General features: G+C 55.4%; 1 protein-coding gene across 1 annotated transcript; it reads left to right on the forward strand.

Annotated features, from left to right (window-relative positions):
* The first annotated feature begins 402 nt into the window (after positions 1-402).
* On the forward strand, positions 403-18881 carry IGF2 (insulin like growth factor 2). The gene is made up of 4 exons (XM_063333289.1): positions 403-953; positions 8650-8812; positions 15893-16059; positions 16509-18881. Exons 1-4 carry the CDS (start codon positions 846-848, stop codon positions 16749-16751), a joined length of 681 nt encoding a protein of 226 aa, XP_063189359.1. The 5' UTR covers positions 403-845; the 3' UTR covers positions 16752-18881.
* The last annotated feature ends 3487 nt before the right edge of the window (positions 18882-22368 follow it).

Consider the following 22368-nt stretch of genomic DNA (forward strand, 5'->3'; position numbering starts at 1 on the left):
GACGCTCAGGGGGTCCCCCCCCAGCATTTTGGGCAGGGGGTCGGGGCGCGGACCCCCACCTCCTCCCCTCACCTGCGGGGGCGGTGGGTGATGCGCGCAGCCCCCCGTCGTCCCCCCACCTCCCGCCCGGCGTCGGCCGGGGTGGGTCAAAGCCCCCACTCGGGAGCAGCCCGCGAAGAAACCGTGCGGCAGAAACTTTCTGTCCCCTCTTCCCTCCCCGAGCTGGACTCCGGAGGGTTACGAGGGAGAAGGAGGGAAGAAAGGAAGGGAGGGAGGGAAGAGAGGGGGTTAGACCGCTCTGCAACATTATTGGCTGCGTGGCCGGGCTGGTGTTCGCTGGGGAACTCAGAGCATGCCCATTGGGGGGGTATAAAAGGGGGGCAGCCGGAGCGCCCTGCCTGTCTCCTCGCTCGTGGGGCAGCCAGCCGGGAGCAGCGGGCAGTCAGGCAGCCGGCCCCTCCGCCCCGGCCAGGGGGACGCAGTCAGTAAACACAAAAGTGAGAGCCACCCAAGGGGCAGCCAAAGCAGGAGGAGAGAAAGAGAAGGAAGGGGAAAAAAAAAAAAAAAAAAAAAAAAAGAAAGCAGGAGACGGGAGGGAGAAAACCAGGAGAAAAAAAAAAAGGAGAAAAAAAAGAAAGAAAAAAAAGAAAGAAAAAAGAAAGAAAGAAAAGGAAAGCGCTCGCTCGCTCTCTAGAATAACAAAATACCTGATCGTAACAAAATAACATCCTTCAGACAAAATCAAGCAGGGACTTGACATTCCAAAAAGGCAAGGCGAGGAGAGCGAGCCAGGGCGCGGGGAAGGCGAGCCAAAGCCGCGATCGCTGCCAGGGCAGGAGAGCAGCATGTCAAGCGCCGGGGCACACACGGATGAGCGCTGCCGGCAGCCTGCCTTCCTCCCCGGCCCGCCGCCGCCGCCGCCAGAAGTTGAGAGCAGCAGCGGCAGCGCCAAGGTAAGCGCCGCTCCGCGCCCCTCCGCGCCCTTCCGCGCCGCCGCTCCGCGGGCAGAGGCGGGCGGGCTCCCCCGCGCCGTGCCACGCCGGGCAGAGCCGTGCCATGCCGGGCAGAGCCGTGCCACGCCGGGCAGAGCCGTGCCATGCCGAGCCGCGCCGTCCCCGCTGCCCGCCGTCCCCACGCGTGTCACTAGAGGGACCCCGAGAGCCGGCCCAGCCGCGGGGCGGCCCGCGGCGGTGGGGTGCGCGGGGTATCCCGGGGGTGTGTGGGGGGGACCCCGCGTCCCGGCGGCGGGGACAGCCCGCCGGCTGCCGGCACCTTGCGGGGGATGGTGGTGGTGGTCCGGAACCGGGGGCGGGGGGGTGGGATGCTGTCGGCGGGAGGGCTTGCGCGCGGTTTGCGCGCCCGTTGCGCGCCCCGAGCGGCGTCGCGGCGCGGGGATGCCCCGCGTGGGGAGCGGCGGGCGTGCGGGGCCTGCTGGCGGCACCGCGCCGGTGCGGGCGGCCCGCGGTGGTGCGGGGGCCGGGCCGTCCCGGCGGCGGGGGCCGGGGCTATGCGAGGTCACGGCGGGCTGCGCGGCCGCTGGCCGCCCGCGTCCCTCCCGCCGGAGCCGGGGCCGTTCGGGGAGCGGGGAGGCGGCCGCGGCGGCGCGGGGAAGGGACAGGCAGTTTCCCGGCTCCGCGGACCCGGGGAGATTGTTCAGCTCGTCCTTCTGCAAAACACTGCGGCGCGCTCGGTCTCGGAGGGATAAAAATACGGAGAGGAAAAACAAGAAAGCGCAGCCAAAATGGAGTGAGAGTTAATGGTTGGCATGCAGCCTTCGACTTTGTGTGATTTTTTTCTTATTTTTTATTTTTTATTTTTTTTCCCCTTCTTCTTCCTTCCCAATTGCTTTTCCCTACAGTAATTGTTTTAAGAGCGCAACTTGGAAAGGTTTTAGCACTCTGTTGAGCAGTAGGGAATTGGGGCACATGAGGAAACTCGGATTTAGCGTAACTGTACCAGCAGATGTGGCTGCCTCGCCTCGAGCCAGTGGTACTTTAGCAGGGTTTGTGATACGCCAGGTCTCGCTGAGGCGGCGTGGAGCAATCAAGTGTAAAAACAAGGTTTGTGTGGGTGGTTTTAAATAGACACCTCGGGAGAAACGCTGCTTTCAACCCTCCAGTCGAGGCTTCCTATCCAAAGCCTGTAGTTTTCTTCCAAATGCCGGGATGTGCCTGGGAGGCCAAGGCCTGGCTTTTCTTTGGGTTTATTTGTTGTCAGGTTACGCGTGTCTGTGTTTTTTCCTTTTACTTCGCAGGGTGCAGCGTGTTGGGTTTATTATTCCTCCTCCTGCCTTGATTTAGAGGGGAGTTGAGGAGCCTGGGTCGTGGGGTTTTGTGAGGGTGACTTTGTGCTAAGGACATCTGGAGGAATAAAACTGACTGACACTTCTGATTTGAGCTTCACTGAGCTGTTTTGGACCCAACTTGACAATTTTGGTGGGGGTGAATGGGTCAGAGCTGTAAATCTTGCTCCATGTTGTCGACACCCACACAAGTTCACTCAGCCTTTCAAAGGGGCTATCCCGGCTCCTGTGAAAATTCATTAAGGGATAAAAGATTTGACACCGTGAGTCCCCTCCCACCGCCACATGAAATTTGAGAGCCAAAATGTGTCTGCGTGTGTGTCCCAGTGCCTTTTCTGACAGGTGATCCTTTTTGCAGCCCGGCTGGAGGGCTGCTGCTTTGACCAGGCAACCCGGAGGTGTCAGTGCATGTCTTCCCATTGATTCCTGTAGCCTTCGGAGCGAGCCCGGCTTGCCCCGTGGAGCACCAGAGAAAAGCATTGCTGTACTTTTCTTTTTTTAAATAAAGCAAACACAGCAGGTGAGGTCTTATTTTTAGAGGGACCGAGGAGTTGGTGTGTTTCCAGCAGTGCATACGAGCACTCTAAGTGGCCCACCCTCTCCCTGCTCGTGTCCTGGGACTGACCTCTCTGATCCTTCTTTGGGATTGTCTTTGCTTTTAAAGGCCGCAATGTGTCTTTACGGGGTGAAGAGATACCGGCCCCCCTCCAGGCGTTTGCATGACGGGTCGGGGAGAGGTGGGGGACACTGGGGGAAGAAATCTGCCTTGGCGTGGCAGCCTGGCTCTGAAAGGGTTAAAGCCGCTCTGCCAAGACATAAAGCAAGTTCAACGTGTTGTGGGAATATCACTTGCCAGTAGACTCCAGTCACCGCAATTTCTGATTTAACAGCTTAACTTGCTGTTAACTTTCCCTGATATACTCCAGGTTTTGGATGGGAATGCAGAAAGGAGAGAGGAACAATAAAGAAAGGAGTTAAGTGAGGCTACTAAAATGGACTTAAATCCCTTCCCTGGATCCTGCCAGCTGTCTTTAGAAGAGTTAAGCAAGATTGCATTTCCTTTTTTTTATGCAATAAATCAAATGTTTCTGGGCTGCATACCAAAATTTGTGCAATACGTTCTTACTCCCCAGTGGGGTGAGTAAATGGTACTGAATACCCCATTCACCTTTTTCAGCTTGATTTTTCCACAGCTACGGTAGCCCTTGCTGCAGCCCCGATAGCCGCGGGGTGCAGGCAGCGCTCCCCTGCCCGCCCCAGCCCCTGTCCCGCGGGCAGAGGAGGCAGGAGTCTCTCCCCGCTGGCGGAACGGGGAGGCGGGAAGGTGACCCCCGGCGAGGGACGGAGTGGGCTGCTGGTGGGGACGAGCAGTGAAGACAAAAATGTGAGGGCTAAAAATAGCAGCGGCATTGCCAACCTCAGCCATATAAATGTCATGCGAGCCAGGTGCCAGGAATCGGGAGGTTTTTTATTTTTTTCCAAGCCTGAGCTGAACAGCAAAACCCCTGGTCCTGGGTCGGTTTTATTCGCCTGACAGCTCGATGGTCGAAAGTTTTGTGTTTTGAAGCTTGCTCCTTCCAAGCTGCGGGCTGGAAATCTCATCCTTCTCTTTTACATGAAAAAAAGGAGACTCTTGTGCGGCGCGGCACGCGGCGGCTCCTCTCCCTTCGGGTACCCTCAGGTGCCTCATCCCGGTGCCTCTGCCCAAGACGCAGCCCCAGGGTGTTTTTCGGCTGCCAAGGCACCTGTGCCTCTCCCCGCTGGCCTCCTCTAGCCCTTTGCCACTTGGCACCTCAGGGTGTTGTGGCCCGGCGCCCTGCGCGAGGTTGCCCGTGGGCCGGGTCGGCGCTGACTTGGCACGTGCGAGGTTGGCGCGGGCGCCTGCCTCCTGCCCCGTCGGGAGAGCCGCGCTGGAAACCGGCTCAGCTCCCCGCTCTCCTGGGGCTGCCCTCCCAGAGGAGGAACGCAGAGAGACACTCGGCATCCCTCGCAGGCATCCATCGGCGCAGCGAAACATCCATCTGCCTGCTTTCCCGCTTTCTTTTTTTTTTTTTTTTTGGAGGGGTGGAGGGTGGTGAAGGCTGGGATGCACAAACTGGGGTTTTCTCCTCCTGCACATGCCGCTGGGTTTGGGCCGATGACTTTTTGCTGTTAAATGCTGCACTGCTCCACAAAGAAGTGAGATTTTTCTTTTTTTTTTTTTCTTTTTGCTGTCCAAATCCAAATTTTGCAGACTGGGCCATCTGTCAATTCCCTCCTACGTTCTTCTGTTCATATTAAATTGTAATGAAGGCCAGACCGAAGAAGGAATTAGGTCAGACAGGAGGTTTAGTCTCCGTTTTTGGGGAGACATTTGTTGCCCAAGAGAGGCACCGTGGTTTGGTTGGCTCAGCACAAGCCTGGATGCAAGGGATGCCTGAGCTGTCCTCCGAGATTTGGCAACAGGGCCTTGTAGCACATTGTGGCCTCTTGGCCTCCGACTCCCCAGCAGCTGGACAGAAATCGTCGATCCAACTGAATCTGCAGCAAAATCCTGAAAAAGCCTTTAACGGCCTCGGGTGGGAGGGTGGCTCCCGCTGCAGACTTGTCCCTGGGCTCGCTCCCGGCGCACTGCAGCCATGCTGAGAGGACCCTCTCTATTGGCACGTCCCTGCTGGGTTGAGGGCTGCCGAGAGGTTTACTGGGGGTCCCCGGCCATGGGTGCAGCAGCCGGGAGCATCCCATGCGCAGCAGCTCATGGCTGAGCTGGCTCCTGCAGCAGCCTGGCTTCGCACGGGGACCTGGGGATGCGGGGGAAGGCAGGAGAGGGACAGGAAGGACGGAGAGCAGAGCAGGCCCTCTCCAGGCAAGGGGAGGCCAGCATTGTGACTCCGACTCTCCCATGCCGAGAAGGCTGCTCTCACGTGCGATTCCCAGGATGGTACAGGGCATCCGTGCAACAAAGAAATTCCCCTTGCATCACCCTCTTGCACGCCGTGTGGGGTCTGAGTCCTCGTTAGGAGGAATTTGATGCTCAGCCGGCATGTCTCACGCTGCCGTTCCCACCGGCCCTGGTTAAAACTGCATCCTGAAGCGTTGGAGCTCTGTGCAGGCACCTGAGGGGGAATGGCAGGCGGCATGGCTGATTGAGCCCGCTTTGGCAAGGATGAACCGTTGTTGGGCGTAGCCTCTCTCCTTATTCCTGTTGCCTCTCACGTGAGAGACGCTTTCTAATAAAACCGAAGGGTTTTTCCAGCCACCAGTGTGAATTTACGCCTGTCCCACAACTGAGGCTGTTGGGCCTGTCCTAACACTTGGAATAGAAACCAAAAGCAGTGCTGTCCCACGTTTCCAGTGCGGAATGAAGGCTTGGAGGGGTTCACAGGGCTTTGACTCATGATGCTGAGTCGGATTTGGCCACAACAACTGAAGCTGCGTGCAACCTGGGCAGCCAGCGTGGTGCTTGCACCGGGTCGTGGGCTGCGGGTACCCAGCCATGCCGTGCCACCCTGTTTTGGGGAGCAGCGCCTGCTCTGGTGGGTGTGAGCTCTCCTGCATGGGTGCTGCTCATCCCCGCTAAGGAGAAGTGAGAGGGGACAAGGATCGATTGAAAGGTCATCGGGATGCGCTGCACCGGTGGCAGCAGCCCAGGAGCCTGCCTTGCCTTTGGGTGAAGCCTGGGGGTTTTTCCTCTGCAGGGTCTGTAGGGACACAGCGAGAGGGAAGGGTTTACGGGGTTGCGTTGGGTTGCAGCTCCATCAAGCTGGAGAGAAACTGCAGCACCGGGTAGTAAATAAAGATGCTTTTTGCTTTGCTGCCCGGTTTCTCATTACACGGCTGCCGGAGGGAGCGGGGAGACGCCAAGGTGACAGCGGTGGAAAAGGCGGGTGGCTGATGCGCGAGCAAAAGGGGACTTCATCGCATCGCACACCTCCGCTTTAGCCCTGGGTGACAGCGCTTGGATTGTCCCTGTCCTCGTGGCTTCAGGGGGGCTTCCCGGCTGGAGTTAGGGGGTGCGTGGGCACCCTACAAGGGCTCGCAGTGGAGGCAGGAAGGCTGCCAGGGCCCACCTTGTGCTTGCAGTGTGGGTTGCACAGGAGCTGGTATTTTCCGAGGATCGCAAGTTTTTTTCCACAGAAGGTATCAGGTCTCCCCAGCATCAGATATCGCCCCGCCAACAAAACCTCACTCTCCCCTTGCTTCAGAGCATCTCAGCCCTTTCTTTAGATGGGATGTGGAGGGAAATCTGCGTTTGTCACCTGTGCCACCGAGGAAGCTCCTTCTGGGGGACCGGCTCTAGCTTAGGGGGAGGCCGGCGCCCAGCCTGCTCGTTAGCCGCACTGCTTGCAGCCAGCCTGAGCCTAATTGGGGACGGGGGATTATTTGGGTGTCCTCGAGTCCCACGTCAGCAGCTTCGGTGGCGGCACTGGCTGGCGTGCATCTGCCGCCCTGGCAATGAGCTGCCAGCGCTACCTGCGCCCCGGGGACACCAGCAATCAGGAGCTGCATGTAAAAAAATAGGAAAAAGGAAAAAAAAAATGAGACAAAAAAAAGGAGAAGGAGCAGGGTCATTGCCGTCTTGTCAGTTGGAGATCCAGCTGCCAATGCTGCCACACCAGGGGAGTGACTCAAGCAGTGCAGGTGATGCTACGGTCATGCTGGGGCGGGGGGGGCCGTAAACACCCGTTGGCCACTGGATGAAAAAATCACGGTGAAAAGGTGTTGGTGGCAAAACACTGCGGCGTGGCAGTGTGGTGCAATCACAGCCCGCTGCCATCCCTCTGCTCCTGGTGTAAGCTTTCGCTCCCAAGGTGGGGCAAAAGCTACTGGAAAAACTGTCCCCAGTCCCACCACTTGCTGGTTTGAGCCCAGTTTGTTCCCAGTGCTGCTGCCTCTCTTTTCCAGAGCCCTGGAGGGGTTTTGCCAGCCTTGCTGGTCTCTGCCAGCACAGGCTGTGCTATACGATGGACATCAAACCTTGTGCTGGGGGGATGTCCCACTCCGCCCACCCAGACCTTGCAGCCTCTGTTTTGGCTTTTCTTGCTGCTGATCCCTGTCCTCCTGCCATTCAGAAGAGCTCGCTACTTGTAAGCACGGCGCATTTCTAGCAGCAATGATTTGAGCTACGTGCTAGTAAAAAATTGGTAGCAAGGGTGGCTTTATTGCTGGCAGGACCGTAGCGGGGCCCCGGGGGAGCTGGGCTAATTTCCTGGCTGTGCTTCAGACTTCCCCCGTGACCTTGGGCAAGTCATTTAATCTATCCTGGGCTTCGGCTCCATCTCCGAGCATCCCGGGGGGGTGAGGTAATATTCATTAACTGATATTATTCTTGAGTTGCTCAGATGCTATGGTGATGAAGGCTGGATGTGAAACCCAGCATCCTGGCGGAACGTTAGCGGGGAGAGGGAATGCTCTGCGTGAGATTTAGCATTGCCCCATGCCGGCTACTATTTTGCAACACTTCTCATCGTTTTGAGCTGATCTGACTGGCCACCATCGTTATTTGGCTGTATTTATACAGTGATGCTAATCACTGAGGGACTCTTCACGCCTCGAACCATCCATGCGTCTTGCTTGGTCCAGTGGGGCAATAGCACCCTCGCTTTACACCTGCAGAAGCTGACACAGAGCTAAAGCTGTTTGCTGGAGCCGAGGCAGAGGAAATCTTCGGGTTAGTTAGCAAATATCCAGGGAGTTTCTTTTTTAATCCTCCATGCCGGCTGATACCCCCTTGGCCCTCCTTGGTGATGCCTCAGGCGTGTTTCCCGTGGGACCACTCTGCTCCTGAGGGATGTCTTCTTGGTCCCGGCTCTCATCAGCAAACATGGCTTGTGCAATCAGCCCCTCGATTGCCCGAGCCTCGGCTGTGCGGGTCTCTCGCACACCTGGGGTGAAGGCCGCCGCTGCCTGGCAAAACCCAGCTTTCCTCAAAAGCAGCTGTAGGACAGGTTGAAACTTCATTTGTTTCTGCTTTGGGGGAACACGCGTTCAGGTAGGGCGTGAAAACCTGTCATCGGAACTGAAAAAATAAAAAAGTCACGCTGTTGAAAGAGCAGGGGGAATAAAAGCCTTTCAGAGTTAGGCTGAAGTGGGATTTTCCAATGGAAAAACCGCTTCAATGCAAACCTTGTCTGGCCGGAGCGGCTGACCGGCGAGGCGAGCGCAGGGAGAAAGCCTTGCACCGGCAGCCGGCTCAGCGCTGCCGGTCCTTCCCTGCAGCATCCCGACATGTCCGGGCATCGAACCCCCCGGCGTGCTGGTGGTTGGCGGGGGGGCTGGGGGGGCACGGGGGGCGTATATGCGTTGCCCGGAGGAGGTGGCAGAGAGGGGTCTCTCACTCTGTGCTAACGCTGTGCCTCTATCCCCAGGTGCAGAGGATGTGCGCGGCGAGGCGGATGCTGCTGCTGCTCCTGGCTTTCCTGGCCTACGCGTTGGATTCGGCCGCGGCATACAGCACGGCGGAGACCCTCTGCGGCGGGGAGCTGGTGGACACGCTGCAGTTCGTCTGCGGGGACAGGGGCTTCTACTTCAGTAAGTGCCGGGCGGCCGCCGGTGGTGGGCAGGATGCTGCCCCCACCCCATGCCTTGCTTCAGGGGAGCCGGGCTGGGAGGGAAAGGAGGGGTTTTCCAGCCTGGTGTTTTTTGTGATTGCCTTGTACATGGCGGTAGGTGAGGAGAGGAGTGAAACAAGCGACGTGCACAGTGTGACATGCACCCACCTCGCGCCGGTTTTGGGGACTGTCTGGTCCCATGGGGAGACTGGGTCCTGCATTTGATGCTCGGGAAAGGCGAATATCACTGGGGAGCCATGGGTGGTTGGCTCACCAGTGGTGTGGGCAAGTCATTAAACTAATGAGGATGTCTGCAGCCAGCTCTCTGCTGAGCTTGGGCCCCGGCTTATTTTTAAAGCTTGCTGCCCAAGTGCTGCATCCTAAGAGCAGGCAGGAGCTGAGCGCTCCCCCTTTCTGGGCAGGCTTTGCTGGGGTATAGCAGCAGCCTCTAGACTGCTCCCAAAATACTCTTTATGGCCTCCTGGCTACCTGCTGGTCAACCTGTCGCTGAAGAGTGATGTCTTACGCTTTTGCAGCGCAGCTAGTGCAAAAAAATGCAGTGTTGCTTGTTGTCCGCAGAGTGGAGGTGACTTCAGGACAGTTGGCTGGAGCGGGCTTTCCAGCAGGATGCTTTGGGGGTTTGGACTGTTGGCATTAGCAGTACAACGGCTTAGCTGGTAAATGGGGAGGAGGAGGGGTACACCGGTAGCGATGGATGCTCAGTAATCTATGGGTGAAGGTGCCTCGTGCGTGACGCCTTGTTCTGGTGTTTCGGTGCCCTTCTCTGCTTGGGAGAGGGAAGACCCTGTGTCTTGCTGCCTGCTGAGGACTGAGCCACAGAGTGACTGACTACAGGAAAGATGCAGCGCCAAACAGGGGGGAAGAGGATGGAGATTCCAGTTGCACACGGTGCCGTGCATTTGGCAGTCTTGCCTCTGCTTTGGGAAAAAGAATTAAAAGGTCCCTTTCAAGTAACAGAGTGTTTTTTGCAGTAGTGGAGTCAAGAATCATCCTCCCTCTCATCCCAGTCTGCCTGTGCAGTGAACGGGGCACTCCAAAGTTAGGAGATGACCCTGGACGTCCCTTCCCAGCCTGGACGTCCCTTCCCAGCCTGGATGTCCCTTCCCAGCCTGGATGCTCAGCCAGACTTGGCCGAGGCTGCCTGCTGAGGTTGGGCAGGGCGAGACGCAGGGATCCCACATCCAGCAGCAGCCGGTGCTGGGGCTGTGTAATTTTGGGCAGGCGGTCGGGCTGCAGGTGGCTTCGCAGCGAGCTGGGGGCGATGGCTCTGCCCCGTCCCAGTTGAGCAGTGGGATGTTTTTGTGGCCCCCCTGGGTGTTGCGGGCAGGCGGCACTTTGGGGAACACCCTGGGCGCGCTTCCTTCCTCTCGCTGAGCCCTTCCTCTTCTCATCTCCCCTTCCACCTCTCCTTCGCTAACGAGCCCTGCGCTGGATCTCAGCCGAGGCGGTGGGTCCGGGGTTGGCCTTACTGGTGCGGCGAGGAGACGAGCTCCTCTCACACCTCTTCCTCTCCCTCTATATATAGAGGAGCATCCGTCTCCCTCCCATGGTTTCTCTTCCCTCCTCCCCCTCTCTGGGGATGAAAGGGAATGGGGCTTTTGTTTTACAGACAAACTGACCTCCTTTCACCTCAAATAACCCAGCCGACCAGGCCAAAATAAAAACACTTTTGAAGGCAGACAAGTTGCTTGGTGCCAAGTGGCCAGGCTGATGCTTGCAAGGGGATTCTTGCCTTTTTTTTTTTTTTTTTTTTTTTGTCTTCTCCCTTCTTCTTTTTGAGTATTTCCGGAGTGCACAGGTGCCGGGGGATGAAGCGAAGTCCTCCCTTCGGCATCTGGCCAGCCTGTGCCATGATGTACCATGCAGGGCTGAAGACATTTTGGGTGATGGCTCTACTTGATGAAGGGTTTGGACATCCCCAGCTCACCTCAGTTTTTCCCTCTACCTCTGTCAGTTGGCTTCATCTTCACTCCTAAACCCTCATGGATACACTGTTGTCACCGTATAGGCTCGATGGGGCACCGTTATGTCGCGTGATTGTGGGTTTACATCTTAAAATGAGGCTTGGGTTGGTGATGAGCACTTCTCAGCATGGGATGCGCGACCAGATGAGCAGCCTGCGCTAACGCAGTCGTTTGTACGGGAGGTAAATGACTTGGGCAGCCTTTTGTCCTGCAGGCACAGGTGGGCCCCGCTTGCTGGACGGGGCTTGTCACAAGCATCCGACTGGTAATCTTGGGGGGAAAAAAAAGGTATGAAAAACAATTATCGGTTTTCTGCTTCAGCAGCGATTTAAGTACTTAAGCGATGCTCGGCATTCGTACAAGGGAGCACTTAGCTAGCAAAGCTAGCTCTGAAATACAGCGCTGCTTGCAACCATGCAAGCAGATGCGGCTTACCCATGGTGTTTCGTCCCCAAAGCATTTGGACACAGGGAAGATATGCAACCTAGACTGAGGAGGGTGCATCTCCTGATAACTGGGATGCCCATCTGTCTGCTGGCATGGGGAGCAAGTCCCACCCCCCAGGTGGCCTTGGAGGCATTGTGGCTGGCAGGTGCTGGGGGCTGAGGATGTTCAAGCTGCCTCCCAGAGCTGGGTCTGCAAAAGAGCCGCACCAACAGGGGCAGGAGGAGGCAGTGACAGGGTTAGCTGGCCACGGGACACCGGGTGGACATGGCCATGTGCACCACGCTAGCCCTGCACCGCATCCCAGGGATGCTTGGGCAAGCTGCAGCTGCGGCCATGCGTGCTTTGCTCTCCGCCTCTGCCATGATTCCTCCCTTCCGTGACTTTTAAGGCTTTTAGGACTGGCTTGCAGGTGCCGGCAAGGTGGTGGCATCCCACTGCAACTCTGTGTCAGGGTCGGGACCCACTGTCCCTGCTCCCTGGCACCCACCGCGGGGATGGTGGAAGGATGCTGAGTGCAGCCCTGAGTGGAAAAAGCGGGGCAGGTCGAGAGGAAGCCCCAGCCGCGAAGCTGCTGTCATGCAATGCTGGCAGGGAGGGCAGAAGGGGCTGCAGGGGGAGAGGCGTCCGACTTCTCTGTAAACAACAGCTCCTGTTTCCTCCTTTCCAACAGCTGATAAGAATTTAGCTCTTTGCAGCCGCTTGTGCTGACGGGGCACATTCTTGCGCGCCCGCCGCTCCTCCGAATAATACTAGGAAAAAGCAGGGGGGAAAGCGCGGTGCCGGGGTGGGGGAGGGCCAGGCCGGGGGCACTGGGACGGGGCCCGGCGCCGCACAAAGGCCCCCTTGTTGCTCCTGACATTCCTGCGACAGGGGCGCGGGGACTGTTTACACCCAAAGTCCCCTTCCACTCGGCTTGCCGCCTGATTGACCGGAGGAGAGGGGACCCGGCTAGGGTGGCACCGGCACCGCGCACCCCTCCCTGTGGCATCCGTCCGGCCACGGCGTGGGTGGGGAGCCCGGAGCAGCAGGGTGGTGATGCCAGGGAAGGGACTCTCCTGTCCCCTCGCGGCCGTGCCACCGCCTCCGGCACGGAGGCATAGCTGAGCTGCAGGTACGCGGCCTCCAGGTTCTCCCGGGAATGGGTTTGGCTTTGCACTGCCGCCGGGAAGTCCAGCTCTCCCTGTTGGGATAGCCCGCTGCCGGGTGGGAATAACAACGGGCAGCCGGAGGGCTTTGCATTGCCGGGCTTTGCATTGCCGGGCTTTGCATTGCTGGGCTTGGCATCACTGGGCTTGGCATCACTGGGCTTGGCTTCACAGGGCTCATCCCCTTCCCAGAGCTGTGGGAGGTTTTGGTGGAGCACAATTTGGGGAAAAAGAGAGCACAGCCATTCATTGAAGGCCGAGAGGAAGCGCGTTTCCTCGGGAGGAGGCGGTCATCGCTGCCATGGGAAGTGGCTCGCGCGCCCCAGCAGTGCCGCAGCCCGCACAGCTTCCCCCTGTGGGCAAGGGACGGAGTGGCAAAACCCTCCCTGGGTTTGGCAGTGGCAGCAAAGTGAGATGCCAGCCATGGGCAAAAGCCAGGAAATTCAACCTTTAGTCCGTGCGTAAATCGTGTTATGGAACAAACGCTTTTCCCAATCCAGGTCAGCAGCAATATTGCTGTTGACTAGAAACAGCCTGGCATCTCTTCCCTGGGTTGTTGTCTCCAGGTGCGTTGGGGACTACATCTCCGTTTGTTATGTTTGCCTATTTTTTTTTTTTCCTAAAGTCACTCTCCCACAGAGGCTTGTATCAGCATTTGGCGAGATCCGTACGGACAATTATGTAATGGGAAATGTGCCCTATCGGACCGTCGCAGCGGAGCTGGCAGCGGTGCAGGCAAGGGGAGAGCAGCACGCAGCAGCTTTATGCAAGAGAGAAGTGGCCGGGCGCTGGGGCCGGGGGCTGTTCGTGTGCCCCCCGGCCGGGCAGGGACAGCCAGCTGGGAGGAAGGGGCCATGCCGTCGCTGTGGTCCCTGCCAGCAGCTCGCCCGGGCAGTGACACACCTGGGCTGTTGATACCACACTGCCGTCCTCTCACCGCACGCTGCCATGCCAGAAAGTGCCCTCGACGGCCAGGTGGTGAAAACGGTCCCTCTTTGCTGCATGTTTTTCACCCTCCCCTCTTCTTCCCAAACAAACACATAGCTGCAAGCGGGCAACTTCTGTTTTCGAGAGGAAACGTGTAACCTTTCAAAACCTCTAACTTCTCCCCGAACCGTGCGTGTCGTCACTTGTGTAACCTTCTGTTCAGCGGGAGCGTGTGTGAATGCAGCCCTCTGGGGGTGTGCGAGCGAGAGCGGGTGACTTGAGTTTTTTTCTCTTTTCCTTCCAAACCCTCCTTCTGCCCGTGCTCCAGGATGCCTTTCCGAAGCAGCCCGATGCTTCAGCAACCTGCCAGGCACGCAGGTTTGGGTGCTGGGCTTGATATGTGCTGAGCGGGGGCCGTATGAGATGCGGGATGTCGGTGGCAGTGCAGGTCTCCCGTGGACCTCGCCGGGTGTCGCATGCCTATAGAAGAACATATGCAGGTGGCCCCAGGCTGGCTTCTCTCCCCTGTCTCCCTCAGGCATCGCCACCTGGTTTGTCTGTGCCGGCATCGCTCCTACGGCTGCAGGCACCTGTCTGTAAAGGGAGGGCCCAATCCAGCGTGCCTCTTGGCCACAAGCATCTATAGAAAGAAAATTAAACTCCGAACAGTGCTCCTTTTGACAAGCCTTTACCAAGAGGGAACCGTCCTTCTCACCTTCCTGTGGGGCTGGTTAAAGGTTGTGCTGGAGATTTTTCCAGAAAAAGAGGAAAAGAAAAGGAGGGTGGTGGCGCAGGGGGGAAAGACGAACGTGGAAAATAGAGCATTTGAAATGGCTCCCGAAGGAGGGCTCCATGGTATGAGTCGGCTGCCCCATCACCCTGCGCCCCGATGCCGTGTTTGCCCTCGCGACCTCCGGCTGCGACGGCGATGCACCGGCGTGGAGCAGGGGGCTCCCCACCGATGGGGGCAGGGATGATTTTAGCAGAGAGTGCATGCCGTGCTGCTTTGCTATTGCAGAGCCCACGGTGAGGTACAGTCGTGGGGTTCTGCATGCCTGTGTTGCACACGTGGGGTGGCATCCGCGCATGCGGGGCTGCATTGCCCATGCTGGGCTGTATCGTGCGCACAGGGCTGCGTTGCACACACACATGGGGCTGCGTTGCCCATGCGTGTTTGCCTTGCACGCATGGGGCTGCTTTTCACCCGTGGGGTTGCACTGCATGCACAGAAAACTCCTGCGCTCTGCACTTCGTGCTGAGGCTCTTTGGGTGAGCACCCAGATGGGATATCCAGGAAAACTGGCCAGCACCTTGCAAGCCAGGGTACTTAAATCTTAGCCGAGGCCAAACACTTGACTGCCCGCTTCGTCTGGAGCGCGTGGGGGGACCACAGGTCGTGCAGTGGGGCCAACATGGACTATTTGGTGCGTTCCCGCAGGCTGGCTGGGAGGCGGGTGCTTGTCTGAGCATGGCATGGTGAACAGCCTTCAGCACTGCACCTCCACAGCTCACTCTCAATTTTTCCCATGCCCAAATTCTCCTGGCTGGGATGCAGTACCGGATCGTGTTTGCAAGCCCTGCTGGTGCTGGCCTCTGCTCCCCTCCCTCGGAGCACCTTGCGCTGGGAAGAGGTGCTCCTGGCAGCATGCTGAACCCCCGCCACAAACCCCACAACGGCCCAAACACAAACACTTGCGCTCAGAAACGCCGAGAAAATCCTTTCATTTCAGGACGGTTTATGTTTTGGAAGTTGCAATTCCCAAGCAAATATGTTTTGCATCAGAAATTCAAATTTGCCCATCTCCATTATTACAAGAAGGGGAGGAAACCCAGTAAAACTCATGCGGACTTTTCCTCTGGAGCGCTTTGGCAGTCATTAAGCGGTGACATGAAATGCACTCGGTTGTTGCTGCACTGGACATGGGCTTTCGCATCCTTCTGCAGGCAGAAATGGGAGAGGAATCCTTATTAAAAGATTAAGTTTAATAGCTATTCTTGGCGGGTTCGGGAGCCTGTATTCTTTCTGCAGCTGTCTCAGAGCTGTCCCATCTGGTAAAATTTATCCGCCTTGGTTCGCTTCACCTGCCTGAGTCGTCGACCCGACGGAGGGAGGTTGGCAGCCGCAACACCGCGACGCTTCTTTCTAATAAAACTCGCTTGCCAGGATCAACATCGGAGATGGTCGCAGGAATCGGTGCAGCGCTGGCGGCTGGGCTGGGCTCAAGCTTCCTCGCTTTAGCTGTGCCCGAAAGGGCCACCCGTGCTGGAGATATAGGAGGGGAATAAATCACTGCCATATAAAGTGCCTTTAATTAGCGCCGCGCACACGCAGGGAGCCCTGTTGGCATCGACAGCGATTGTCTGGGAAAGCCTTAATGCGAAACTCAGCTGGTTTGTTGGCTGGTTTGGGAGAAGCACTGCTGTTTTTGAAATGTGTGGGACCCACCAGGCTCCGGTGGCTGATGGAGGGATGCCTGTGAGGGGATGGGTGCCGTGGAGCGGGGAAGAGGGTCTGGTCCACATTGGTGGCTAACATGAGGGTCTCTGCCATTGCAGGTAGACCGGTGGGGCGAAATAACCGGCGGATCAACCGAGGGATCGTGGAGGAATGCTGCTTTCGGAGCTGCGACCTGGCTCTGCTGGAAACCTACTGCGCCAAGTCCGTCAAGTCCGAGCGTGACCTCTCTGCCACCTCCCTGGCGGGCCTGCCGGCGCTCAGCAAGGTAGAGGGGCTGCGCCGGGATGGTGGCCCTTCCCCGAAATAAATAGCAAGAGGAAAGATGGGAAGGACACGGGTGGGAGAGAACAAGCCCCAGCTGCAAGGTCTGCTGCTTCTGCAGAGCCTTCGAGAGATGGCTACTCATGCCAAATACGCTGCACAAAGCCAGCTTTTAATAAGGTGGAGGATCAGGGGTGGGCTGGATGATAGAATCATAGAATGGTTTGGGTTGGAAAGGACCTTTAAAGGTCATCTAGTCCAACCCCCCTGCAATGAGCAGGGACATCTTCAACTAGAGCAGGTTGCTTGGAGCTCCGTCCAAGCTGACCTTGACTGTTTCCAGGGATGGGGCAAGGTTTCCGTGGGATGGATGGAGCTCAAAAAGGGGAACCGCCGTCCGGAGGCCAGGCAGGCTTGCGGCAAGGCTGACGTTGCTATCTTGTCCCCTTGCAGGAGAGCTTCCAGAAGCCCTCGCACACCAAGTACTCCAAGTATAACGTGTGGCAGAAGAAAAGCTCCCAGCGGCTGCAGCGGGAGGTGCCCGGCATCCTGCGGGCTCGCCGGTACCGGTGGCAGGCGGAGGGGCTGCAAGCGGCCGAGGAAGCCAAGGCACTGCACCGTCCCCTCATCTCCCTGCCCAGCCAGAGGCCCCCGGCGGCGCGAGCCTCCCCCGAAACGGCCGGCCCCCAGAAATGAACCCTGACCGGCCGTCTCGATTTTTGATCTCCCGGGGGAGGGCGGGAGGACTGGCGAGACCCGGCCCCAGAGCCCCTCCGTCCCCGGGGCTGCCGAGCCGAGAAGCGGGGCGGCGGGGCACCCTCACGCCGCTCCGGCCCCAACCCAACAACTGACACAGCAAGGAGGGGATGGCGGCGGCGGCGGTGAGCGGCGTCGCTCCTGCGGCATCGTCCTTTCGGGGTGGGGGGGGAGGGTTGTTTCGTTTCCCAGAGCCTGTTTCGTTCCCCCGCGCCCCCCGGTTTTTCCAAGCCTGTACTTGCAAAGGGACAGTTTGGCACTTGAACTTTTTGCTGCCGGGCGCTGCGTGACATCCCCGGTGCCAACGCCAGAAGACAAAAGAAAGAGCAAGAGGGAAAAAGGATATGAAGTTAAATTTTTTTTTTAAATCTTTTTTTTTTCTCGAGAAGAAGAGTCCATTCCGTGTCTTTCTTGACAATAAAGTGAAAAAAACATAAAATGGGGAGAAATATCGAGGGATATAATTTTTTTGCCTCATTCCCGCCCCACTTTTTTCTTCTCTTTTTTTTTTTTTTTGGTTTTCTTATTTTTATAACTTTCTTTTGCACCTTTAAAAGAAAAACGTACCTGAGAAGAAGTTCCGAGGAGCCCCCATCTGCATTTTTGTGTGTGTGCTTCATTACAAGATTCCAAATCGATTTGCACCTTTTTGAAATCATCGATGACATGAGAAGGAGAGGAAGAGGAGAGAGAAGGCAAGAAAGAGAGAAGAAAAAGGAAAGGGGAAAGAAGAAAAAAAAAGAAAAAAGTGAGCTGTTGCTCACTTTAAATGGAGGAGGCGTCTGCATTGCACATTTGCCACGGATTTAGTTGATTTATATATATAATATATTATATAACTTTTTTGGCAAAAAAAGCACTATTTTTATGGGACATTTTGTGTAGTATCTGAAGAGGGATTGTAATGTTTAAAATGTGTTATGGTGCTAAAGTAAGTTGGAAGGGAAAAAACCCAGAAATAGCAAGGGAGGGTGGGGAGGGAAGGACAAGATAGCGAATACTGAACTTGAAATTTTAGCTTTTCGTTTTAGGAAAAGTGTGATAAATGTGTTTCTTTTCTCTTCTGAAATATAGCTTGGTCATGACCATATGAGCTAGTTGGCTGTTACTCATGTACACAGATGCACGCACACACAGAAATACATCGACACGCATCCTTTTTTTTTTTTTTCTAAAAAAAAAAAAAAAAAAGAAAAAAACCACACCACAATTTAGACTAAAAGGGAACTGTTCTAGAGACAAAAACTATTTTGAATGGTGAAGGTGTTGCCAGTTACAACTCGAGGCCCTGCTTCTGCACGGACCCCCGGCGGAGCTTGGCTTCCCGAAGCCATGGGGGACCTGCCGCTTCCTCCCCACCCTGACGGCTTGCTCGCGCGCCGATGCTCCGGCCAGCCCTCGCCACCGAGCCCCTGCAGAAGCGCCAGCTCCGTGCCCCACCATCTCCTTTTCCCTCTCTTGCCCTTTGCGTCCTTCTCGCCGGACATCCCCCCTTCCCTGCCCTGCGCCCCCTGCCCTCCTCCCCTCGCCCCGCAGTGGGGCCCCGGAGGAGGAGGAGGAGGAGGGATGCACCCGGGCGGCTGCAGGGCTAGGATCGCTGCATGGGATGGGGGGGGGAAAGGCAAGTCTCTGGCTTGAGGCTCGGGACTCGGTGAGCGGATGGGTTTGAGAGGTGGGCAGAGGGCTGTAAAATAGGTTGGTTTTAAAATAATATATATTATCTGTCTAGGAACCGTAAAAAAGGGGGGAATCAATTACATCTCCCTATGATATACTCTCACTTGCTAATAAAATGGGGACACTCTGTTAACCAGTTCTGTACTTGCTTTGTCTTATATATCCATACATTTAAAACATAAAAAAAAAAAGACTACTTGAATTGTATTCTATTTCGTGGTTTGGAGGGGAGGGCTAGGGGGAGTCTTGAGAGGGGGAGGATTTTAATGTATAATCCTTTTGTTTGTTATTACCTTGCAATGTTGAGCCATGAAGCCTTTGTTTAAAAAAAATGGCACTGCAATACACGACAAAGAAAATCCTTTATTTATTTTATTAAATATATATGGAAAAGAATGAAAATTGGTCCAAATTAAAGGGGGGGGAGGGGAGGGGAGGGAAGTAGGTGGGGTGGGGAAGGCAGAATAAAAACAGAGCGATTGCAAATAATTGACTTTTTTTTTTTTTTTCCTTTTCATGTGTCTTTTTTAAAAAGAAACCTAGTTTTTATTTTTTAAAAAGAGAAGTAAAAGCTTTCCTGGATGCTTTGTACCAAAAAAGAAAAAAAGAAAAAAAAAAAAGAAAAAAAAAAAGAAAATCTGTTAAGCAAATAAATATCCATCCAGAATATGAAGCCTGACTTTTCTTTTACTTTTCGTTTATTTTTGCTGCTGGGGTGAGTGTTGGGTGGGGAGAAGGCCATGCCAAGCTCCAGTCTTCCTGGAGGAAGAGTATGTTGCAGCTCCCCTTTTTGGGGCTCAAACCTTCAAGAGTGGGTGAGGTGCTGTGATGCCCTTAAACACATCCCTGAAACCTCAATCCCGTGCCGGATGCCCCCCCGAACCCGCTGAGATAAATAGGTACCCAGCGATTCTTGGTGAGATTCGGGGATGTTTCCCAGTGGCCATCGGGATGTGCTTAACTTCAGCATTTTACCAGTCTGGGCTGTTCCTGGAGACCTGAAAGCTGAACAGGAGCCGAAGATGCACCAAAGGCAAAAAGGACAAAAAAAAAATATGTTTTGTCTCGATTAGGTTTCCTGGTAGACAGTGCTTCCCTGGTTTCTTGGGATAGATAAGTTTTTAGGGATCCTGGTGAGCTGCTTTTCACCACATATAACCATTGTGCACCAGTGCAAACAGGAGGTAAAATACTCCGGTTCCAGCTTGGTAGTAGAGAAACTGCTGGGCAAAACAGTGCCCAGGTATCCCTAATTCCCCAAATCAGCTAGACACCACCTCATCTGCACACTCCCACTGGCGTGGCCAAGACCTCTGTATCGCTGTGGGGTCAGGGACCTGAGTGAGGACATCGCTGAGTCCAGCCTCCTGCCCCAGATGACTTGGGCTGGAAAAGATTTTCCACCTTGAAAGCAGAGCTGCTGATTTAGGCACTTAAAAATACATATTTTAAACCAGTTTGTTGTTGGTCAAGAGAGCTTTTGTACAGATGCAGGGATGGCTGCTTTCTTTGGACGTGGACTTTATTGCAGGTGGAGAAAGGATGTCACTGTCCCACCACCTGCTGCAGCCCTTTGAAGGGGTGAGGACTGACTTCGTCGCAGCTTCTGGTGGAAATTTTGCCTTTGGGAGACTTGGTCCCTTTCTGCTCTTTGCTGTCTAAACCGCTGTCTTGAAGGACATTTAGAGATGATTAAAAAGCAAGCAAAACTTCAGCTAAACCTCTTGCCTGCCTCCCCTAAGGAGCAAAGCATTGGTGAAGCACCGTAGGGTGATGATGCTGTTTCTAAGCATGGCTCATCTTTAACCCTCCTTATCCTGTCCCAGGTCACCATGTTGCCATACCAGAGCAGCTCATTTTTTTGGATACTGGGAAACTGTTCAAAATGTGCCATCTTGCCTTTTGGCTTGGCGAGGACTGTTTTTGCTTGCAAGGAGAGACCCAAGCAGCCACAGGGACTTCTAAGCCTGGTCCTGGCCAGTGGGTGGGAGGCTGGGTGAAACTGGATCTTTACTTTGACTCAGGTCTCTTCTGTTGCCTGCAAAAGCCTCTTTGGAGGTCAGCAGATAAGTCACAAGCTTAGCTTGGAAGTCCCAGACTGTAGGCTTGAGAACAAACCCAAGATGCCATGTTTACTCAGATGGATGGGCAGAATTGACTCTGATTTTTGTTATGACGCCTCTACACACAGCCACAGCTCCCAGGGCTTAGCTGCTGGATTGCAGAAGCAGCTGCAGCCATGACCAGCAGTGCTCTCTGGGGTGGGACAACTGGCAGGTCTGGGCACCCAACTCAGCTCCTCATCCAGCCCCGCTGGTCCAGGGACCTCCACCTGCTGCTCTGCTGACATGCAAGAGGGTGGGGAGGCAAAGCGTAACTGCTAAATGCTGCCTAGAGCCCCAGGAAGGATTGGGAAAGTCACCCCTTCATCCTAGCCCAGCCCCAACTCTGGCACCTGGGTCTCAGTGTTACCATGTAATGGCACCATGTATCATTACAGGAAGCAAAGGGCAAATGGTTTTTGCATAAGGCATCTCTTCAGAGGGCTTTTTTTCCAGTGTAATACACACGGGGCTTACTGGGAAGGATGGAGTTTGCAACTTGCTGTACAGAAGTGGCCACAGTCTTTGCAAGGTGTGTAAATCAGTGTCTCTGGCTTGGTCTGGATATGGGGAGATACAGGGGAAAAACACCCCACCAACCAACACATGCTTTTCCTTTTTTTTTCCTTCTACATTATTTCTCAGCTTTTTTGTTTTGTTTTGTTTTGTTTTGTTTTTAATGCAGAAGCAGCTGAACTGTTTTCCTAGCTTTCAGCGAGATGTACTAGTGCCATCAGGATGGACTGAGCCTCCAAACTGGTTCCTCTACCTCTGTATCTTGTAGCAGCTTCATCCCTTTCATTCTACCTGCTCTCAAAAGCTCGGACTTTCAGTGATGTACCACTCATTGAAGGGAAGAACTGTGTTTGTTGTTTTTTTAAAGTATACCTACTCCCCCTTTTGCATGTATTATTGTCCACAGACATTTTGCGTGGCGGTGGAGAGGCCTGGGAGAGGTGTTGATGTATCGTGAATTATCTCACTTGTGTGCACTCAGCAAGACTCAGACGGTTTCTGCACCTATCGCGCTTCTCATTTGTAATGCCATATTAATAAAGCAAAGCAGCTGTAACAACCTTCTGGCATCTGATATATTTTTTTTCTCCCCCACTTGATTTATTCATTAAAGAGCAGGTGAGCTGTAAAACACTCCCGTGGGGTAGCACAGGATTTCCATGTCTCCCAGTGCAGGTGAAGGGGAACCCCGGTTTGCAAAGACAAAGAGACCCCACACCGTAGGAGGTGTCTGGCATTGCCACAGAGGGGCTGGGGGTGGCTCTCACCCCCCCAGGGCACTGAAGGATCCTCTGGCTGTCAGCGGGGAGCGCATTGCGGCAGACACGACTTCAACCTGCCAGAAAGGCACCGGTCCTCGGAGGAATCTTGGCCCGCTTCGCTGCTGTGCTCCCAGCTGTGCAAGTCCCAGGGAATGCACTTGCTCGTTAAAATCATGTCAGCGTCTGCAGAGAGCCCTGAGAGAGCTTCTCTCACTGCCTTCTCCTTGAATCTGCCAACGGTGAACCAAAAGCTGAGGTTTCCAACCTGCCAGGCTCTGGCTCAGTGACCAGCAATAGCCTGGAGGCAGGAAATTTCTGAACTAGGGTTTTTTTCAGCTTGGGCAGTGTGGGAGGTCAAACTTGATACTCAGAATGGGCTGTTCTGGTCTTAAACCAGCTGCTCGCAGCTCTTGGTTTGGGCTTCCAAGGCAGGCACAGCATGCAGCAGTGATGGGAGGTGAGCACCATGGCAGAGCATCCATCTCCGGGCGCGTTCTCCAA

The sequence above is a fragment of the Chroicocephalus ridibundus genome, chromosome 4 (genome assembly GCF_963924245.1).
Source record: "Chroicocephalus ridibundus chromosome 4, bChrRid1.1, whole genome shotgun sequence".
Classification (NCBI taxonomy): domain Eukaryota; kingdom Metazoa; phylum Chordata; class Aves; order Charadriiformes; family Laridae; genus Chroicocephalus; species Chroicocephalus ridibundus.